Source organism: Hyperolius riggenbachi, chromosome 8 (genome assembly GCF_040937935.1).
Source record: "Hyperolius riggenbachi isolate aHypRig1 chromosome 8, aHypRig1.pri, whole genome shotgun sequence".
NCBI classification, from domain to species: domain Eukaryota; kingdom Metazoa; phylum Chordata; class Amphibia; order Anura; family Hyperoliidae; genus Hyperolius; species Hyperolius riggenbachi.
Genome location: NC_090653.1, coordinates 73,501,403 through 73,520,971, shown reverse-complemented (window position 1 = coordinate 73,520,971; position 19,569 = coordinate 73,501,403). Strand labels below are relative to the sequence as shown.

The 19,569-nt window shown below is 44.4% G+C and overlaps 2 protein-coding genes across 5 annotated transcripts in view; one reads left to right on the top strand and one right to left on the bottom strand.

Moving 5' to 3' along the window:
* The window catches only part of CCDC61 (coiled-coil domain containing 61), a 28,643-nt gene extending 15,048 nt beyond the window's left edge, over positions 1-13,595 (bottom strand). The window contains exons 1-5 of one of the 3 annotated variants that reach the window (XM_068249469.1): positions 13,279-13,595; positions 4,293-4,448; positions 608-690; positions 345-505; positions 117-269 (exon numbers count right to left, since the gene is read on the bottom strand). In XM_068249469.1, the coding sequence (XP_068105570.1) occupies positions 117-269; positions 345-505; positions 608-690; positions 4,293-4,440 (545 nt within the window). In that variant the 5' untranslated portion in view covers positions 4,441-4,448; positions 13,279-13,595. The other 2 variants (XM_068249470.1, XM_068249471.1) reach the window with 2 other exon arrangements.
* A 299-nt stretch (positions 13,596-13,894) lies between these two features.
* Positions 13,895-19,569, top strand: part of LOC137528925 (cytochrome P450 2C8-like) — a 44,520-nt gene continuing 38,845 nt past the window's right edge. Inside the window, exons 1-3 of one of the 2 annotated variants that reach the window (XM_068250693.1) lie at positions 13,895-14,105; positions 15,267-15,358; positions 18,713-18,750. The gene's annotated coding sequence lies outside the window, so the exon portion shown is untranslated. Of the gene's footprint in view, positions 14,309-15,266; positions 15,359-18,712; positions 18,751-19,569 lie in introns of both variants that reach the window. The other variant, XM_068250694.1, reaches the window with a different exon arrangement.

The window sequence follows — 19,569 nt, the reverse complement described above, 5'->3', positions numbered from 1 at the left end:
GGGGGGAAGCCTTATTGGGACCCTGAGGCTTCCCCCTCCCGAGGTAAGTACCCCCCAGGGGACATTTTTTTTTATTCAGAGTCTCTTTAAGGTCACAGAAATTCTGAAGTACTCACTCTTCTCGTAGACGTCTCGTCTCAGCCTCTCGGTCCTCTTCACCGGCCGTCAGTTTGAGAGCTGCCAACTCATCCTTCAGCCCTCGTATCACTTGCCGTAAGTACACAGGGTCTGGTTTACCAACGTAGGGCAGGGGGAGGGGATAATGTATCCTGTGAAGAGGAATTAATGAGTGAAGGGCAAACTATAACTAACTTTTACAATGTACCAATCATCATCAGCTTCACCTGTCAAACTCCACTGAATAAATAAGTATCAAATATCTCTTGGAAGTGAGCGCTGAGCTTCTGGCAGGCGGAGCCTGACGCTGAGCACCGCCAGCCTTCCTATGACGAAGCAGCTCCAGGTCTGCATAGGTCAGGAGGTCAAGGGTTACAGAGTCGCTGGTCTAAGTTGAAGAAATGAAAATTAACTTGGAGATTACCTTCTAGTTTTCTGTGCATAATAAACAATAAATTGAAAGCGGATGTTTTGTTTGCATGGACATTACCTGAGTAAGTGCAGAGTGCAGCATGTTACAAAATATAGAGAATTGCTTGAAGTTTCCAGTCTTATGTGTGAGGTCTTCAATAACTAAAAAGATACAAAAGATCAGATAAATCAACTAACAACACAATGATGCCTCAAACAAAACAAATAGAAAACACATTCTAGAAAATACACTAAATTGGACTTAACTAGTTCCCGACCGCTCATAGGCGGTTGATAGTGGCCATGGTTTTAAAACAAATTTTTGCTGAAATAGTTGAAGAGTACTTGAGGCAAAAAATGACAGAGCCTGGCTAAATGAGGACAGATAAGCCTGTAGGGGTCCTTGGCTGCTGAGCTGGGGGCGGGCCACAGTGATGCAGGGGGCTTGGTCAAAGCATCAGCGGGCAGTTTAAAAGAAAAAAAAAAAAAACTCACCAGGGCCCATCTCCAATGGTAGTGGGGTGGGCGGAGCGATCACCTGCCTGAAGAGAAGACGTCAGAAGGTGTGTATTTAACACTGTGACACCCCCTCCATACTCCATCATTAAGGCGGAGCCTATTAAGGCATGTCATTTTAACCTCAAGTACTTGTTTTGTTTTGTTTTTCACTATTAAAAGATTTATTTGTGTAAAAGTTGAAATGGTACATAAGTATCAACATCAAAAAGGTAAATAAAGAACTTATATAAACATAGATAGGTTCACAGTGTCATAGACCATTGTCAATAGCATACAGGTATATATATCAGTCTGGAAGTTAGCTAATACTATCAAGTCCAGCTTGAAAAAGCAAATTATCATAGCATATTTTATAGATAGAGGTTGCAGTATTGGAAAGAGAGGAGGGAGAAGGAGTTAGGAATGAAGAGAAAAGAAGGACTCAAGAAGAAGGTGGGAGGACCTAGTCTGTAGGTAAGAGGAACCCAGAGATATCTAGTGAGATGTTGTTATAGCCCAATTCTCTGCTGGAATTGATCCGAGAGTTTAAAGTGGTGCCAGACAGCCCATGCGGTGTTGTATTTCTCAAGTCTATCTGCCGCCGATGACACCAACTCCTCCATATCAGCTATTGCATCAACCCTGCGGACCCATTCAGGAAGTGAGGGGGGAGTAGAAGATTTCCAATGAGCTGGTATAAGTGCTCGAGCAGCATTAATCAGATGAATTAGTACAGATTTTTTGTAAGCTTTGATGGAGGAGTTGGTACCATGTAGCAAAAGACAGGCCGGGGTGGATGAAATCTTGTCAGTTGTAATATGTCCTCAAGTACTTGTTAATACTGCAATAATAAGTACTAAAAAAAATAAATAAATAAAAAAAAAAAAGTTAAAGGGACAATTCTGCCAACAGATTACATGTATTAAAGAGAATCTCTAACATCAAAAATTCCCCTGGGATCCTAATGAGGCTTCCCACGCTGTCCTCCGTCCCTTAGGGGGTCTCGCTGCAGCCCTCCATACAGCGGCGATGTAAATATTTGCCTCCACGACTCCTGCGCAGGCGCTCTGAAGTAGGTGGAAATACCCAATCGCTGTCGGGTCTGCTCTACAAGTCTCCGGCGCCTGCGCAGTAGAGCGGACCTGACTGAGATCGGGTATTTCCGGCTACTTCGGAGCCGAAAGCCGCCAGAGCGCCTGCGCAGGAGTTGTGGAGGTAAATATTTACATCGCCGCTGTATGGAGGGCTGCAGCGAGACCCCCTAAGGGACGGAGGACGGCGTGGGAAGCCTCATTAGGATCCTTTGGCTTCCCCCTCCCGAGGTGAGTACCCCCCAGGGGAATTTTTGATGTTAGAGATTCTCTTTAATACATGTAATCTGTTGGCAGAATTGTCCCTTTAATTTTTTTTTAAAGTACTTATTATTGCAGTATTAACCACTTCGCATCCAGACCTTGTTTTCAACATATTGACCAGAGCAGTTTTGACAGTTTAGCTATGTCCCTATTTAATCAGAAATAACTTTGTCCCTACTTATGACACAGAAATGAAATATATATTGTTTTTTTCAAGACAAACTAGGCTTTCATAGTATGCCATTTTTTCCCTCAAACAATTTTGCTTTCTATGAATTTTAAGGGTAAAACAAAGAAAAAAATTGAAAAAACATGTATTTCTCAGTTTTACCAATTCCCGTTTAAAAATAAAAAGTGCTACTGTAGATAAAAAACACACATTTTGTTTGGCTGTTTCTACTGTTTATCACAAAACTTAGATTATGTTCCTGTCACAATTTATGGTGAAGATATTTGATTCTGAAATAATGCTACAGAGTGTGTTTTTCACTATGAATGAGAAAATAAAAGTATTTTTAATGGCAAAAATCAATGTCATTAGCTCAGGAAACTTATATTCCCGTTCACCAATTAGTCCTGCATCAGATAGTGCCAGAAATGTGCACAGGAGCAAGCCCAATCCTGCACAATACTGCTTCAATACAGGTCAGTAGATTCTACTGACCTGTGGCTTAGATGAAGTCCCAGAGGACGTATATCTACTGACCTGTGGACGAAGTGGTTAACAAGTACTTGAGGACATATTACAAGTGACAAGATTCCATCCACCCCGGGCCTGTCTTTTGCTACATGGTACCAAATTTTCAAAAAGACCTTATAGTTTTTGAGAAAATCCATGTAAAAAAAAAAAAAAAAAAAAAAAAAAAAAAAAAAAAAAAAAAAAAAAAAATCGGCAAAAGTTACCGCGGAAATCCGCATCGGAACTGGTATGTGGTATGATGCGGACTTTAGAGGTTAGTTGAAAATCCCCATAGGTGCTAGAAACACCAAATTTGCAGGGAATGTTACGCAGATAAGTAGGAACAAGAGGAAAAAAAAATTTCAAAAAGACCTTGTACTTTGAGAAAATTGATGTTAAATTCGGCGGAAATTTCCGTGAAAATCCGCCTACCACACTTCCCTTACCGATTTCCGAATTTCGATGCGGAAATGCAATTTCTGATCGGAAATTCAGAAATTGCATTTCCGTGGAATCCAAACGAGCATCCCTAATGGCAACCTCCATATCTCTCACTTCAGGTTTCTTAAAGAGACTCTGTAACATGAAAAAGATCCCCTGGGGGGTACTCACCTCAGGTGGGGGAAGCCTCTGGATCCTAATGAGGCTTCCCACGCCGTCCTCTGTCCCACGGGGGTCTCGCTGCAGCCCTCTGAACAGCCGGCGACAGGCCCGACTGTAATTTCAATATTTACCTTTGCTGGCTCCAGCGGGGGCGCTGTGGCTGCTTTCCTCTCCGAACTACACGGAAATACCCGATCTCGGTCGGGTCCGCTCTACCGCGCAGGCGCCGGAAACTTGCGCCTGCGCAGTAGAGCAGACCCAACGGCGATCGGGTATTTCCGTGTAGTTCGGAGCCGACAGCCGTCAGAGCGCCTGCGCAGGAGCCAGGAAGGTAAATATTACGTCACCGCTGCACGGAGGGCTGCAGCGAGACCCCCGTGGGACAGAGGACGGCGTGGGAAGCCTCCTTAGGATCCGGAGGCTTCCCCCACCCGAGGTGAGTACCCCCCAGGGGAATTTTTGAGGTTACAGATCCTCTTTAAAAAAAAAAAATTTCAACTTTTTTTTCCCATTATAAAGAACATATGTTAATCCTATTTAATGCCCGATTCAATGACACTTTGTGGAATCCTCTATGCCTAGAGGTGGAGGGAAATGCTAGGTTTAGTAATCCATATAGCAACACTTACACTCTGCATCAAACTCGGCCCTCCACTGATCCGTTGTCACAGCATCCTCCACTTCCACTTCCAGGTGATCCCCTGTGTTACGGATACGCAGGATGTGCTCTATGCCTCTGAAAACACACCGCGCTTCCGCTACCTCACCCTCGTCCATCTTGGAATCTGAAAGAATCAATGCAAAATAGAACATGAATGCAGGGCTGTGGAGTCGGTACAAAAATCATCCAACTCCGACTTCAGGTACCCACAATGGCTCAGACTCCTTAGTCTAATACTTACCAGGGCTATGGATTTGGTACAAAAATCACCCCACTCCGACTCCTCAGTTTATGAAACCTCCGACTCCAACTCCAGATACCCAAAATTGCTCCGACTCTACAGCCCTATATGAATGGCAACCTGATAACTGGGAATACACTGTACATCAACTGGGAATCAAGTAAAATGTACTCTACTTTTATACAGTAGCTGCTCTGTCTGAACAAAGTATGTAATTAGGCTACCAGTCAGGAATCCCGGGAGTGGTTATTTTATTGCAGACTGAAGCAGGCAATCCTGTAGCTGTAAATACTACAAGTTACCAGGTGCCATGTAAGCATCACGAAAACTGCAACTATTCCAGCTTTTGTTAAATAATCCTCTTAATTACAATAGACTGAATAATTTTAGGAGGAGAAGTTTTACGAGGATAGAAGGCTTGGAAGACATGTTTCTTCAGATATTCTGTTTGCATAGTCTCTTCAGCTAGACTGGGCATGCTGAAACTTGCAGTTCTCCAGCCAGAATATCTCCTTTGGTTAGTTACTGCATGCCTTATTTACCAGAATCTCTTCTGTATTTAGGCTGAGATTAAAGGTTGAGTTGAAAACTTGGTACTTTATCATTAGTGAAGAACCATCGCTAGGCAGAGGTTATTGTGCATAAACACATCCTATTTTGATTGGCCAGTACTTGACCCATTTTACCACCTCCATGTAGTAGGATTGTCAACAGACTGAAAACTACGAGCAGATCCTGTAGGCAATCCCTCATACTACATGGAGGTGGTAACAAAGTGATTGACCAATATTGGATGTGTGTATACACCCTAAGGCATTGGAGAGGGAGAAGTTAAGCCTGGTACACAGTTTCAACTATGATTGGCCAATCACCGACCAATGTTACCACCTCCATGTAGTATGAGGGCTTACCTACACAATCTACTCATCCAATATTCAATATCTGTTGACTCTCATACTACATTAAGGTGGTAAAGTTGGTCAGTGATTGGGCTTTAGGTATTGGAAGATGGTGAGGGTAGTGTGCAGAAGAGCCCTGGGGAAAGTTAGTAATAAGGTAGCCTAGGCACATACGATACAATAAAATGATCCCACTTTACGGCAATTCTATAAAAACAATCAGATTTTCCATTTTTTTTTTATTTGAGCAAGAAATCCGATCGGATTTCCCGTCTTTATTTGATAAAAGTCTATCGGGTGTGCTGGATTTTTCTGATCAATTTTTATGGAAATTGAATTGTGTATGGTAGATTGCAGGGCTGTGGAGTCGGTCCAAAAATCCACCGACTCCGACTCCTCAGTTTAGGATTCCACCGACTCCGACTCCTCTAATTTGCATATTACAATTTTGATGATTAAAAGTATGTAACATGAAATTCGTCTCTTAACTGCCAACGCTTAGGAATTTTACAAGACAACTGAAGTGAGAAGGATATGTAGACTACTATATTTATTCCCTTTAGACTAAAACTAGTCCTTGGTAAGAGTACTTGTAAAAGGTACAAACCGGAACAAAGAACATCTATCAGGCCCTAGGCAATGTAAGTGTGGGTACATGTAAGAATGATGTGCAGGTACTCTGTAAGGGAATGAGGAGATTGTAAACAGACAACACCTCTGTGTTCAATGTGCACAGCATTCTCAGTGGATTCCCTGCAGCTCTGTGGGGAGTGCATATGTAGAGTATAGTACTACTGTGTAACAAAGTAAACCTGAGACGGATGAAATTAAAGTTTTATACATACCTGGGGCTTCCTCCAGCCGCCTTCAGGATATTCAGTCCCTCGTTGTCCTCCTCCACCACCTGGATCTTCTGCTATGAGTCCAGGTACTTGAGCCAGTCGGGCGTAGTGCGCATGCACACACTCCGCCACCAGGAGCATACTACACCTGTGCAGCACTATTGCGCAGGTGCAGAATGTTCCTGGCTGTGGGAGAGGCATGCGGCCGGACAGCGCTGACTGGCTGAATTACCAGAACTCATAGCAGAAGATCCGGGTGGTGGAGGACAGCGAGGGACTGATTAGCCTGAAGGGGGCTGGAGGAAGCCCCAGGTATGTATAAAACTTTACTTTTCATCCGTCTCAGTTACCCTTTAATTTGTAGTCACCAAACCAAATTTTAACAACATATCAAATTATTTGATTTCATCAGCAAAGGGAGTGCATACATTTGCATAAATCAGCATCAATGCAGAATTATTTCCATCTCTTTGACCATCTCTATTAGTGACACAGCTACACATCAGGCTTTATTCTTACAGCATAGATGTTATTTAGTGTATATGTAAGAGATTCCTGTGTACACATCATATATACAGTCACAATCAGATATGTATATCTGACCTTAAAGAGAACCTGTACTGAGTAAAATTATTTAAAATAAACACTCAAGGTAACTTCAAATGAACATTACATAGTTGTCTTGCCATCAGTTCCTCTCAGAAGCTCACCATTTTCTTCTGACAATAATCCCTTCCAGTTCTGACAACATTTTGTCAGAACTGAAATATATCAGTTGCTCTCAGTTATATATCAGTTGCTGTCAGTTACAGCTGAGAGGAGAACTGATGTGTCCATGTTTCCCTATGGCTCAAGTGAGCGATGTTACAGTTTAACAGTGTGCTGACCAGGAAGCTGTTATGGGGTAATGGCCATTTTCAAAATGGAGGACGGAGAATTGCCTTGATCACAGTGGACAAACAGGATGCAGGAGAGGAGAAAGAGATTGATGAGTAGACTACACAGGAGGTAAGTATGATGTGTGTATGTTTATTTAGACTTTTATTTTTTAGTTCAGGTTTTCTTTAAAAATACGGGGACTGCTTTATTGAAGCAGCACAAGTAACTAATTTTGATTGGTTTATTTCATTTTTGTGGACTAAGCACAGCTATTACTGTATATATACATTATTTTTAATGACTATTATCTGAGAAATAGAACATTTTATCATATTTTCTATTTTAATTACAGTTACAAATTCATTAGGAGTCGGAGTCGGTGCATTTTTTTCCGACTCCGACTCCAGGCACCCAAAATTGCCCGACTCCGACTCCACAGCCCTGGTAGATTGTCAATTTCCTTATATATAATCCCAAGCAATATTCTCAGAGTTTTCAATCATTTTTTTTCATAATTAGGTAAAAATTGACCACACCTGTGTGGTACGTTGGTCATATTTTTTTTAAATGTTACAGAAAAATTGATTGCAATTCTTGAATTGGAAAGATATTTTTAAAATTTGATTGATTGTGTGTGACCACCTTAAAGGGAACCTAAAATGAGAAGGATATTGATTTTTCCTTTTAAAATACCAGTTGCCTGACTCTCCTGCTGATCCTGTGTCTCTAATATTTTTACCCACAGCTCCTCAAGAAGCATGCAGACAGGTGCTCTGACTGAAGTCAGACTGGATTAGCTGCATGCTTGTTTCAGGTGTGTGATTCACACTAATGCAGCCAAAGAGATCAGCAGGACTGCAAGGCAACTGGCATTATTTAAAAGGAAACATCCATATCCCTCTCAGTTAAGGTTCCCTTAAGGCTGCTTTCTAAGTGGGACGTTAAGGTGCACGTTAGTGCAGCCTGTAATGCTCCCCCAACGCACAGCAATGTAACACAAGTGGGCTGTTCACAGTGCCCACGTTGCGTTACATGTAACACTGCACGTTGTAGTGAAAGTGCAGCATGCTGTGCGTTCTACGACTGTTTGCACATGCTCAGTGGGGGGCGGAGAGGAGGCGGGGAGATGCCGCTACAGTAGCCGCGCACATGGCTACTTAATATCCACTGCACTAGCGGCTGCTGAATGGCAGGCGGGACCACGTGATGCGGGAAGTCTCGCTCCGCATCACGTGGTCCCGACGGCCAATCAGCGCCACTCTGGGAGACCTTATGCGGATAGAGCAGCCTAACGCGGCTCACTCTAACGTCCTCTCCTGCACCACCATGCGTTGCGTTAGGGGCACGTTATGCGACCATAACGTCCCCTAAAACGCAACGTCTTAGTGTGTAAGTAGCCTTAAAAGGACCTCAGAGGTGAAAATAAACTGATGAGAAAAACAATTGTATCCATCCTCCTCCTAAAAATGACTTTTTAAGATATGCCATAGTTTTATTTTATATTTAAATCTAGTTTTTATTGTTTTATTGTCTCTGCTCAATGACACATGTATTGCAGTATGCTAAGCTCAAATCTATGAATTATTAACCCTTTTTATCTCTTTCCTGCTCTTAGAAGACGTTTACTGACAGAAAAGGATTTTATGGCTGTAACCACTAATCAGTGAGGGTTATGCTATAGCCCGACCCGAACAGAAACTGTCACTTACATACCTGATGTTTAACTCTTTTAGGCAGAGGGGAAAAAAAAAAAAAGGAACATAGCCTAGTTATTAGTGTGCCTGGCACTGTACATACACATGTCTATCTCATCATGTCACATTAGGTATCCTTAAAGGCATACGTGAGGTGGAGGTCGGATATTCTGACACAGTCGCATATCATAGCACACCGGGAAGATGCTGCCCTGCTAACATTTATGCTAGGCAACAACTCCAATCTCCATCTCTCTTCTGCCTCACACCAACCTTCCCTCCCCCCAATGCCTACCACTTGCCGCCGTCTAGCAGTGGTGCCTCACTAGAGGCAAAGGACTTAAAGAGACACTGAAGCGAAAAAAAATATATGATATAATGAATTGGTTGTGTACTATGAATAATTACTAGAAGATTAGCAGCAAAGAAAATATTCTCATTTTTATTTTCAGGTATATAGTGTTTTTTCTAACATTGCATCACTCTATAATATGTGCAGATTACACAACACTCAGCATTCAAAATGAGTCTTTCAGAGCAGTCTGTGAAGTAATTAACTCTTCTCTAGCAGAGGAAAAGTAAACAGTTCAATTACAGTTGAGATAATAAAAGTCAGATAACAGCCCTCTCCATGACCAAGTTAGTCGGAGAGCTTAATAGCTTTTTTGCATAGAGATAACAACTGGAGTTTCTCAACTCTTCGTGTACTGGAAACAATTAGACTGATGTATCTGATCTTAATTTTTTTTTTCTTAGCTGTGCTACACATACAAATCATAATATCATCATTTTTGTTTTCGCTTCAGTGTCTCTTTAAAGCTGTACCTGCTCTTCTCTCCCAAGCTGTTCCCAGTGTCCAACTGTACTTCTAGTCATGGGATACTGATAACAGTATTACGGAGCATAAATGTCAATTAAAGAGGAGCTGTAGTGAAAATAATGTAATGAATAAAATTGCTTTTTTTATATATTCGTTTACAAACTATTTAGTCAGTGGTTGCCCATTATAAAATCTTTCCTCACCCCGATTTACATTCTGAAATCAATCACAGGTAGAAACAGCTTTAGTCCTGTCAGGTGGTGCATCTGCGGAATGTTTGGGTAAAAGTTCTAAAGCCAGCAGAAAATATACCTGGTCTCTTAGAATGTTCTGGGAGGGAGAGTTCCACATAGCTAATCAGCCTAGGCTAAACATCACCGGGAGGACTAGGCTACATTCCATATACAGCAATTTATAGAAAGCGTTTCTGATGCTGAAACCAGAAAAAGCACATAAAAGTGGGTATCCTGAATAATGTACTGCATTCTTCTATATGTCACTACAGTGCCTCTTTAACCGCTTGCCGACCACGTCACGCCGACGGGCGCGGCATCAGCGGCAGCCCCAGGACCACCTAACGCTAATTGGCATAAAGTCCTTGGGGCGTGGTTTGCAGGAGATCATGCGCATGCACCCCCCTGTGATGACAGAGCTCCGCCTTCAGTCTCTCAGACGGCAAAACCGCCGTCTTTTATTGCTGTATAACGCTGTGGTCTAAGGCAGCGCTGTACTGGGGACAGCCACGTGACACGGCTGTCCCCTTGGAAGACAGGAGAGCGATCTGCTCTCATAGGCTGAAGCTTATGACAGCCGATCGCCGCTATTGGCTGGGGGAAGGAGTTTGAAATAAATAAAAAATTAAATAAAGAAATATATTTGTAAAATAATGTAATAAATATTTATAAAAAATAAACACTGGAGGAGCGATCAGACCCCACCAACAGAAAGTTCTGTTGGTGGGAGAAAAGGGTGGCTAGGAAAATCACTTGTGTGCCAAGTTGTGCGGCCCTGCAGCTTGGCCTTAAAGAAAACCTGTACTGAAAATAAAAGTGAAAATAAGCATACACAAGTCATACTTACCTTCCATATAGTCTACTCCTCAGTGTCTTTCTCCTGTCCCGTGTCCTGTTTGTTCACTGTGATCAAGGGAATTTTCCGTCCTCCATTTTGAAAATAGCCATTACCCCATAACAGCTTTCTGGTCAGCACACAGTTAAACTGTAACATCGCCCACTTGAGCCATAGGGAAACATGAACATTACCTGGTACATCAGTTTTCCTCTTAGCTATAACTGACAGCAACTGATATTTTACTGACAGCAACTGATCTATTTCAGATCTGACAAAATATTGTCAGAACTGGATGGGATTATTGTCAGAAGAAAATGGTGAGCTTCTGAGAAGAACTGATGGCAAGGTAACTCTGTAATGTTCATTTGAAGTTACCTCATGTGTTTATTTTAAATATTTTTACTCAGTACAGGTTCTCTTTAAAGCTGCAGTGGCTCATTTAGAGAAAAATGGCCTGGTCTTTGGGGGGGGGGGGGGGGGGGGGGTTGAACCGGTGAGGTCCTCAAGTGGATAACTTAGAAAAGCTTTTCCTTTGATGGAGCTAAACTGCTGTGCAAGGCAAGCTTTATTGCCCATAGTAACTGTTCATATATATTCCTAGTTTCATCTGTAAATCAGGTCTATAAAAAGGACCGTTGGAAGCAGGGCAACTGCTTCAGTGGAACCAACAGTCAATCTCACATGCAATGGGGAAGGCACATGCTAAGCACAGACTAACTGAACTTCTTTAAAAAGGATCACTATCGCGGAAAAAGTAGGCAGTTAAAAAATGTGACAGATGACAGGTTTTGGGCCAGTCCATCTTTTTAAGGGGGATTCTCACGGAGCAGTGCTTTTCAGCGCTGCTAGATTTGGGCGCAGCCGGCGCCTCCATAGACTTCAATAGGAATCATTCCTATTGAAGCGCTCAGTGAGTAACGTCGGCTCCGTCAGAAGACAGAGCCGAAGTTGCTTAAAAACATAATAATTCGGCCTCCAGCAATCGCTGGAAGCCGAATTATTTCATTCCCCCACTATCCATGTCGGCCTGGAGGGGGAATAGTAATTAAATCGGCCCGGACTTGTGCAGAAGCAGGATCAGCCATATACCGCTGTATCCTGCGCCCAAGTCTACCGGCGCCGATTTCAAATGTACGCGATTCTCAGGGCTTTGTTTTCAACAGCATTTCCTGAACAGCAGTTTAACTGCCAAAATAGCAAGATACCAGCCGGCCTCCCTAATCACTTGCACACTATTATGTCAGTTAGATTTTGCAACTATTGTTCAGGAAATGCTGTTGAAAACAAAGAAAGCCCTGAGAATCCCCCTTAAAAAGATGGACTGGCCCAAAACCTGTCATCGGTCACATTTTTTAACTGCCTACTTTTTTCGCGATAGTGGTCCTTTAAAGATTCAAAACTGGAATAAGAAAAATCAACTGTTCTCATCACCTATTATATCGGCATATCACATTTTTGGCACAAGCTGATCTGTGCTGCGTGGGCTCTCCAGCCCGCAGCACAGATCAGGATTGTGGCAGGGCGATCAGACTTCCCCCCCCCCCTTTTTCCCCCACTAGGGGATGTCCTGCTGGGGAGGGGTCTGATCGCCGCCGCTGTGTGGCCGAGCTGGGGGGGGCACCTCAAAGCCCCCCCTCCGCAGCGATATTCTATTCCTCCCTCCCGCTATGGGCGGCACAGAACGGCGATCCGTCCTGTACCGCCTCTGATAGGCTTCAGCCTATCAGATGCTGGCGATCCCCGGCCAGAGTCCGGGATCGCCGATCTCCTTTACGGCGCTGCTGCAACAGCAGCAGATGTAAACACAGAGGATTTCTTCCCCGTGTGTTGACATTTCGTCTGCGAGCTGTGATCGGAGGCTCGCAGGCTGTTCACGGAGACACCCTCCATGAACTGACATGGAACGGGCGCTCGAACGAGCAGCCGTTTCCATGGAAACACCACTTCAACCTGCCGACGCCTATCGGCGTTAGGCGGTCGTTAAGTGGTTAAGTAAAAGGGGATTAATCAATATAAATTATTAATTTTCAGAAGTGACAATGGACTGATTTCTCACATGCAAATGTCTGTGCAGTGGGTGCAGGTATCGATATACCGGTAACACTAGCTCCATTATTATAAAGACCATCTACAGCAGGCATGGGCAAACTTGGCCCTCCAGCTGTTAAGGAACTACAAATCCCAAAAGTAAATCACGCTCACAGACTGCTGGGAAGAGTTATCAAAGCTGTTGCAAAGGAAACTGGAATAAATGTGAGGCAGCTAATCAGATTTCAGTGTATGAAAAGCAGGCATTTTTTTCTGTATCTGGGAAACAGCGCGACATTTACTCCAGTTTTCTGCGTACCTGTTTGAGAGAATCAGCCCTAAGGGATGCTGGGATTTGTAGTGCCTCACACCTGGAAGGCCCGAGATTGCAGCACACAGCCTTGGCTGCAGAGACATGAGATGACAGATCTATACACAGGAAAAGACATGGAAAGACCTTCTCAGAAGCAGTTCGCTCACCTCCCTTCCTGCACCTCTCAGTCAGTTAAACCGCCGGTATCCTCAACAACACCGCCCTACCCTCCTATTGGTCGCGGGTCCCCATTCACAGGTTCTTCCTGCGGTCTGTCAGTCACTGTCCCGCCTCGCTCTCCGCCTCTGCTCTCCTATTGGCGAATCTGCCTGTCAGTAAGTGCATCTATGCAGCGAATAGGGGCTGCGGTAACACCCCATTCAGAATTAGCCAAGCTGGACATTGTTGGCATGGCAACTCATTGCCAGGCGCATGCCCGCCCCGGAATGCTTTGCTGCTTATACTGTCCTGGGACTGGGAGACATGTAGAATTGGGCGGGGGTACGTGCGACTTACGCAGTGCCGCTGTAATGACAGATAGCGCAGCCGGTGTCATGTCAGATATTGCTGCCCGGAAGCAGCCTTCCTCACTGAGTATCGCGCATGCTCAGTGGGAAGTTAGACATTATTTACCTGATATATCTCCGCTTCCACACCATGTACACCCCCGAAATTTTCAGGGGAGGGAGGGGACCCCCAGATCTAGCTCTGTGCCGAATTGCAGCCCCCTAGCCCCGCTAGTTCCCGAGATAGGTTTGCTGCAATCAGTCTCGGGAACCAGCGGGGCTCGGGGGCTGCAATTCGGCACAGAGCTAGATCTGGGGGTCCCCTCCCTCCCCTGAAAATTTCGGGGGTGTGCGTGGTGCGGAAGCGGAGATATTTAGGACGTTTTACGTGGCTGCACAATTTAATGGGACGCAGGCTCCTACTGCGCATGCGGGGCTGCACAACATGCGGGGATTCAATAGCTGACATTACACCGGTATAATATCAGGTAGTGCAGCCCGGTGTAATGTCTGATCGCGCTGCCCGGAAGCTCCCTTCCACACTGAGTAGCACGCATGCTCAGTGTTAAGTTAATTATGTTGCTGGTGGTAAAATATCAGCGTTTCCACCATTCCCTCTCTTTTAGGACCCTTTTCCACTATCAGCATTTTGTGATCTAATTCTGATCACTTGCGGATTGCAAAACACTAGGTACATAGTTAACTGATAGAAACTGCAGGGGATGTTTCTAATAGTGTGCTGTGTTTGTGACACGATTTTTCCAGATCACAATCATTGTGCCTGCTGCATTTTCATGCAAATGAACATCTATACTTAGGCATGTGGGAAAATAACAGCAATTGCACCAATATGCAATTTTTCCACAATCTAGCAATTCAAAATATTTTTCCAATTTTTTTTTCCCGGCGCAAAACGCATATGCATTGTGCTTATGCCGTATATGCAAGGACTGAATCGTGTAAAATGGAAAATAGAAAGAAATGCGATTGCATCACAGCACAATTGCGTTTCTAAGTGGAAAGAAGCCCTTTCTGACACTTCTCTCCCACTTTTCTGTCTCTGACCCCTCCCCCCCTGGGGCGTGGCTTAAGTGTCCCTTTTTCTCTTCTCAGAAAGTTGGTTGGGAGGCCACGTGTCAAATGCTACCTGGGTAATGTCCTCAAACACTAATGGCACTTGTGGCTTGCACCCGAGAGGCTGCCTGACAAGTATACAGTTCAGCCATCCATGCAGGGGCGTAACTAGAATAACTGGGGTCCCCCTGTAAAAATTTGGATGGGGCACCCTGCAAAACTTTAGATGCCTCCCGCCCCTATATGCATATGTGAAAGTGACATCACTTCCGCATATGCAGCGTGGTGTCCACGGAGTGTCTCACTGCTCGCCGGCTGATTCTGAGGTCTGACGTTCATGCTGGGCTGGCTGATGTCGCTGCTGTGAGTGGGGGTCCCTGTCACTACCTACACTGGGGAACACCATAGGCAAACGCAGGGGGGGGGGGGGAATTACAGCTGCCCAGAATCCCCCCTCAGACCATGGCCTGGGGAAATGTCTGGGGACAGGCACAAGTTGAGACACCAGAATATCTGCAGGCATCCTGCTGCTCACAGCACTGCCCTCTTTCTTTCCCTGCTACATTTGACTTTAGATGGAGCAGCAGCGTGTGTACAGAGCATGGAGCAGCAGTGTGTGCACAGAGCATGAAGCAGCAGCGTGTGTACAGAGCATGGAGCAGCTCAGGTATGAGCACAGCCTTGTGCCCTGCTGTGTGAATGTTTCACTTTCCCCTTCATAAGCAATCTAGGCCGTCTTCATTATTATCTGTATCCAAACTGCTCCTGATCTTTACCGTTGTCAATCAGGAGCAGATCGGACATTTAGGGAATAATTGTCAGATCCTATCAGTGGGAAGGGGAAATTGCATTGTGTACCCAGTACGATAGCCTGCCATATTATTATACTGTATTGTGTGTGGCTGAGGGAGACCTTTCAGGAATCCCCCCTTTGAAAATCCTGGGTTTGCCCCTGGACACCTGTAACTACTTAAACTGGGTGGGGCACCTGTCACCAGTGCTGCTCAACAGGATTCCGGATAGACCCGGATATCCAAACTTTTTAGGCCTATCCGACCGGATACCTGGGTGAAAATCCGGATAGCTATCTGCAGATAGTTTGACAGCTGACTCGGATATCCGCGGATTTCTCCCAGATATCCGAATCTGGATTACAAGTTCAGTGGCTTTAAAAGTACACACACACACACACACACACACACACACACACACACACACACACACACACACACACACACACACACACACACACACACACACACACACACACACACACACACACACACACACACACACACACACACACACACACACACACACACACACACACACACACACACACACACACACACACACACACACACACACACACACACACACACACACACACACACACACACACACACACACACACACACACACACACACACACACCATCCTCTGCTAGGCATGGTTTCATTTTTGCACCTCGCTTTATCGTATGGGCAAAACGGTTTCCATATCCCTGTAAGAGAAAGTGTAATAAGGGCCCTGCCGTAACATAGATATTACGGTAGCTAGGACTACTCCTGGGCCTTTCTTGTAGTTGAAGAGATGAGTGAAATGGCTGGCTTCAGCCTGTAATGTTGACCTGGGTTCGATTCCTGGCCAATAGTGGTATAGCGGTGAGGAGAGCTGCCTTCTAAGCAGTGGACCTGGGTTCGAATCCTGGCCAAGGTATGTGAGCTTGCTTTTGACATCCTATAAATCCCTGGAAGACACTTGTGAGTAACATGGAAGATTATTGGGACAAACAAACTCTCCTGGATTTATGTGAACTGGCAGATGCCTCTGTCCCGAATGTAATTGAAAAGAATCGTCCACTACCCCACAATATAGGTACCTCCTCTAAATTCAACCCTCCTACAATCCCAGGAGGATCAGTAGAATTATTTACTAAAAAGGTGTTAGAGGAATGTAGGGCCTTAATCTATCCTACAGCTAGACCCAATCTGTTACAAGAGGAAAAAGATGCATTGAGGTGGCTACAATTAAGGTCAGATCTTACCATTAGGGAAGCTGATAAAGGTGGTGGAGTAGTGGTGTTATCAACAGAAGCTTACCAACAGGAATGTCTCCGACAATTACAGGATCGATCCACTTACTCAAAACTTCCCTCTGACCCTACACCGGCTTACACTCTGGAATTGAAGAAACTACTGCACAAGGGTATTTCTAATGGGGCCCTGGATAGAACTATAGCTAACAAACTACTACCCGAATTCCCACGTAGCCCGGTGTGGTACTGTATCCCTAAAATTCATAAATCATTGGAGAACCCACCGGGCCGACCTATAGTTTCAGCAATAGGGTCATTGACAGAATCTTTATCTCAGTTTGTAGATTTTCAGTTACGGCCCCTTCTACGTTCACTTCCTTCATTTGCGGGGGATACCCTAGAAGTTCTAAATATTTTGAATGATTTTGAATGGCAGCCTGAATTCCATCTAGCATCAATAGATGTAGTGTCACTGTATAGTCGTATCTGCCATTCAGACGGCCTGAAAGCAATAAGGGACTTCCTTCCAGAATTACAATTACAGGAATCTATGGAGTGGTTTGTGGCAGCGGGTCTAGAGTTTGTCCTCACCAGAAACTCGTTCCTCTTTGACCGCCAGTGGTACCATCAGGAGGTCGGCACGGCTATGGGGACCCCGGTGGCCCCTACTTATGCCGGCCTCTTTATGGGCCACTGGGAGGCCAATTACATCTATTCCCTGAGGAACGGGTTTCTGGAGCCGATCAAACTCTGAATTCGCTTTATTGATGACATCCTAATTGTCTGGCAGGGTACCAAGGACGAATTCGAATCATTTATGGGATATTTGAATAATAATGATGTCAATATGGCATTCACCCACAATTGGGGTGACCAACAAATGGTTTTTCTTGATTTGGAAATTGAGGTAAGGAATTTGGGCCTCCTAACAAAAACGTTCAGAAAAGAGACAGCGGTTAACTCTCTGTTAAGTGCAACCAGCTATCACCCCTTGACTACTATCAAGAGTCTCCCCTATAGCCAGTTTCTCCACTTGAGGAGGAATGCTAGCACTTGGGAGGACTTCCTCAGTCAATCTGAGGATTTGAGGGATAGATTAAAAAAGAGGGGTTACCAAGAAGGGATGATTAATCAGGCTTTTGAGAAAGCAGCCAACAGAGATAGGCAATCGCTGTTGACTCCAAAAAGAACGATTCAGAGGGGCCCATTAAACCGTTTCTATATGCATTTCTCATATTCACCCATGTATGAAAATATCAAAAAGTCTATCAAAAATAATTGGTGGATCATTAAGCAGGATAAACTACTACAGGATAGGAGTAGCGTTCCACCATGTGTATCCTATAGGAGGGCCCCAAACCTGAAGGACAAATTAACCGATAGCGAATTTGTAAGTCCAACTAGCCTGACCTGGCTTGGTGACATGCGTCCGACTGGCAATTTCAAGTGCCATCATTGCTCTTGTTGTAATTTCTTGTTAGAGGGGAAGCAATTCACACACTGTAGTCGATCTTGCAAGATTAAACAGTTTATAAATTGCAGAACTCGGGGTGTAATTTACGCCCTAACATGTCCCTGTATGCGTATTTATGTGGGGGAAACCACTAATATGCTTAAGGACCGCTATCAAGCACATTGCAGATCGATACACAGTGGTGAGGGCTCCCCTCGTGTTATTGAGCATATGCGGCAGATGCATGCCGGGGATGTTACCAAGCTTAAGTTTTTGGGTTTGGAGCAGGTGAAGAGAGATAGAAGAGGGGGTGACTGGCATAGGAAATTACTCCAAAGGGAAAGCTATTGGATCTCATTTTTTGATGCTGTAGGCCCGCTTGGACTGAATGTGAGAAACAATCTCTCAGTCTTTATTTGACAAGATGTTCTGTATAGGGTGACTTGTTTTTATAACTCCATCTTTATTGATAATGTGTATGCATTTGTTAAAGGTTCTTAATGAATTTCTATAAATATTTTTCCTTTCAGGTCTGGATCACGCAGGGTCCACCGTATATTGAGGGGTGGTGAGTTGAATTAATGGTGATTGTGATTAATTGATTGTCTATTGTAATTATTGAATTTTCTTTATCTAGCAAGAAAGATATTTCTCTATTTTCTCCTGCTCTTTTCCCCCCTTAAAAATCCTCTTTTCTATACACAAGTGGACTAGGTGTGATTCCAGACCTACTGGAGGTTTTTAATATACTCTGGTGGCAATATCAATTTCCCCTCGGTGTATTTAATCATTGCAGATTGTGTTATATTTTCTTTGGCCACAAGATGGAGCCAGTAGGCTCCTTAGCCTATTTTTCATGCAATGATTTTGGTCACATGAAGTGACGTGGATGTATACATGGGGTCGCATGCGCTGACGTTTTTTCGGATGTAGGGCGCCTGTCCATTAGGTTTCCTCCTGTGGATGCGTACTTCCGGTCGCATGCGCCGGATGTGACGTTTTTTTACCAATCGTGAATCCGGAAGTGGAGATTTCAAAGCTCTAGCGTGCGTTCCAAGCAGCGGTTGTCCGGCCCCATGACGGAGGCTGATTGATTTGCCTTCTTGGTAAGATATACATTATTTAGGTATTGATAAGGGAGGGAAGCGAATGGTCCTGATGATGCGCCACATGTGTTAAGGCGCGAAACGGCTGTAGACCCTTTACTGCCTGTACCTCTCTCCAAGATGCTGGTCTGTAACAATTGTTCATGATTTTAAATTGAAGCAATAAATTGATGTTTTAGCCGGATGTGCACCGTCGCTGTTTCTCTACTCTTAAGTGTTTACCTTGGATGGATGTGTGGCACTCCTGAGCTGGTGCTCTATCTTGTGCATGGACCTTCTCT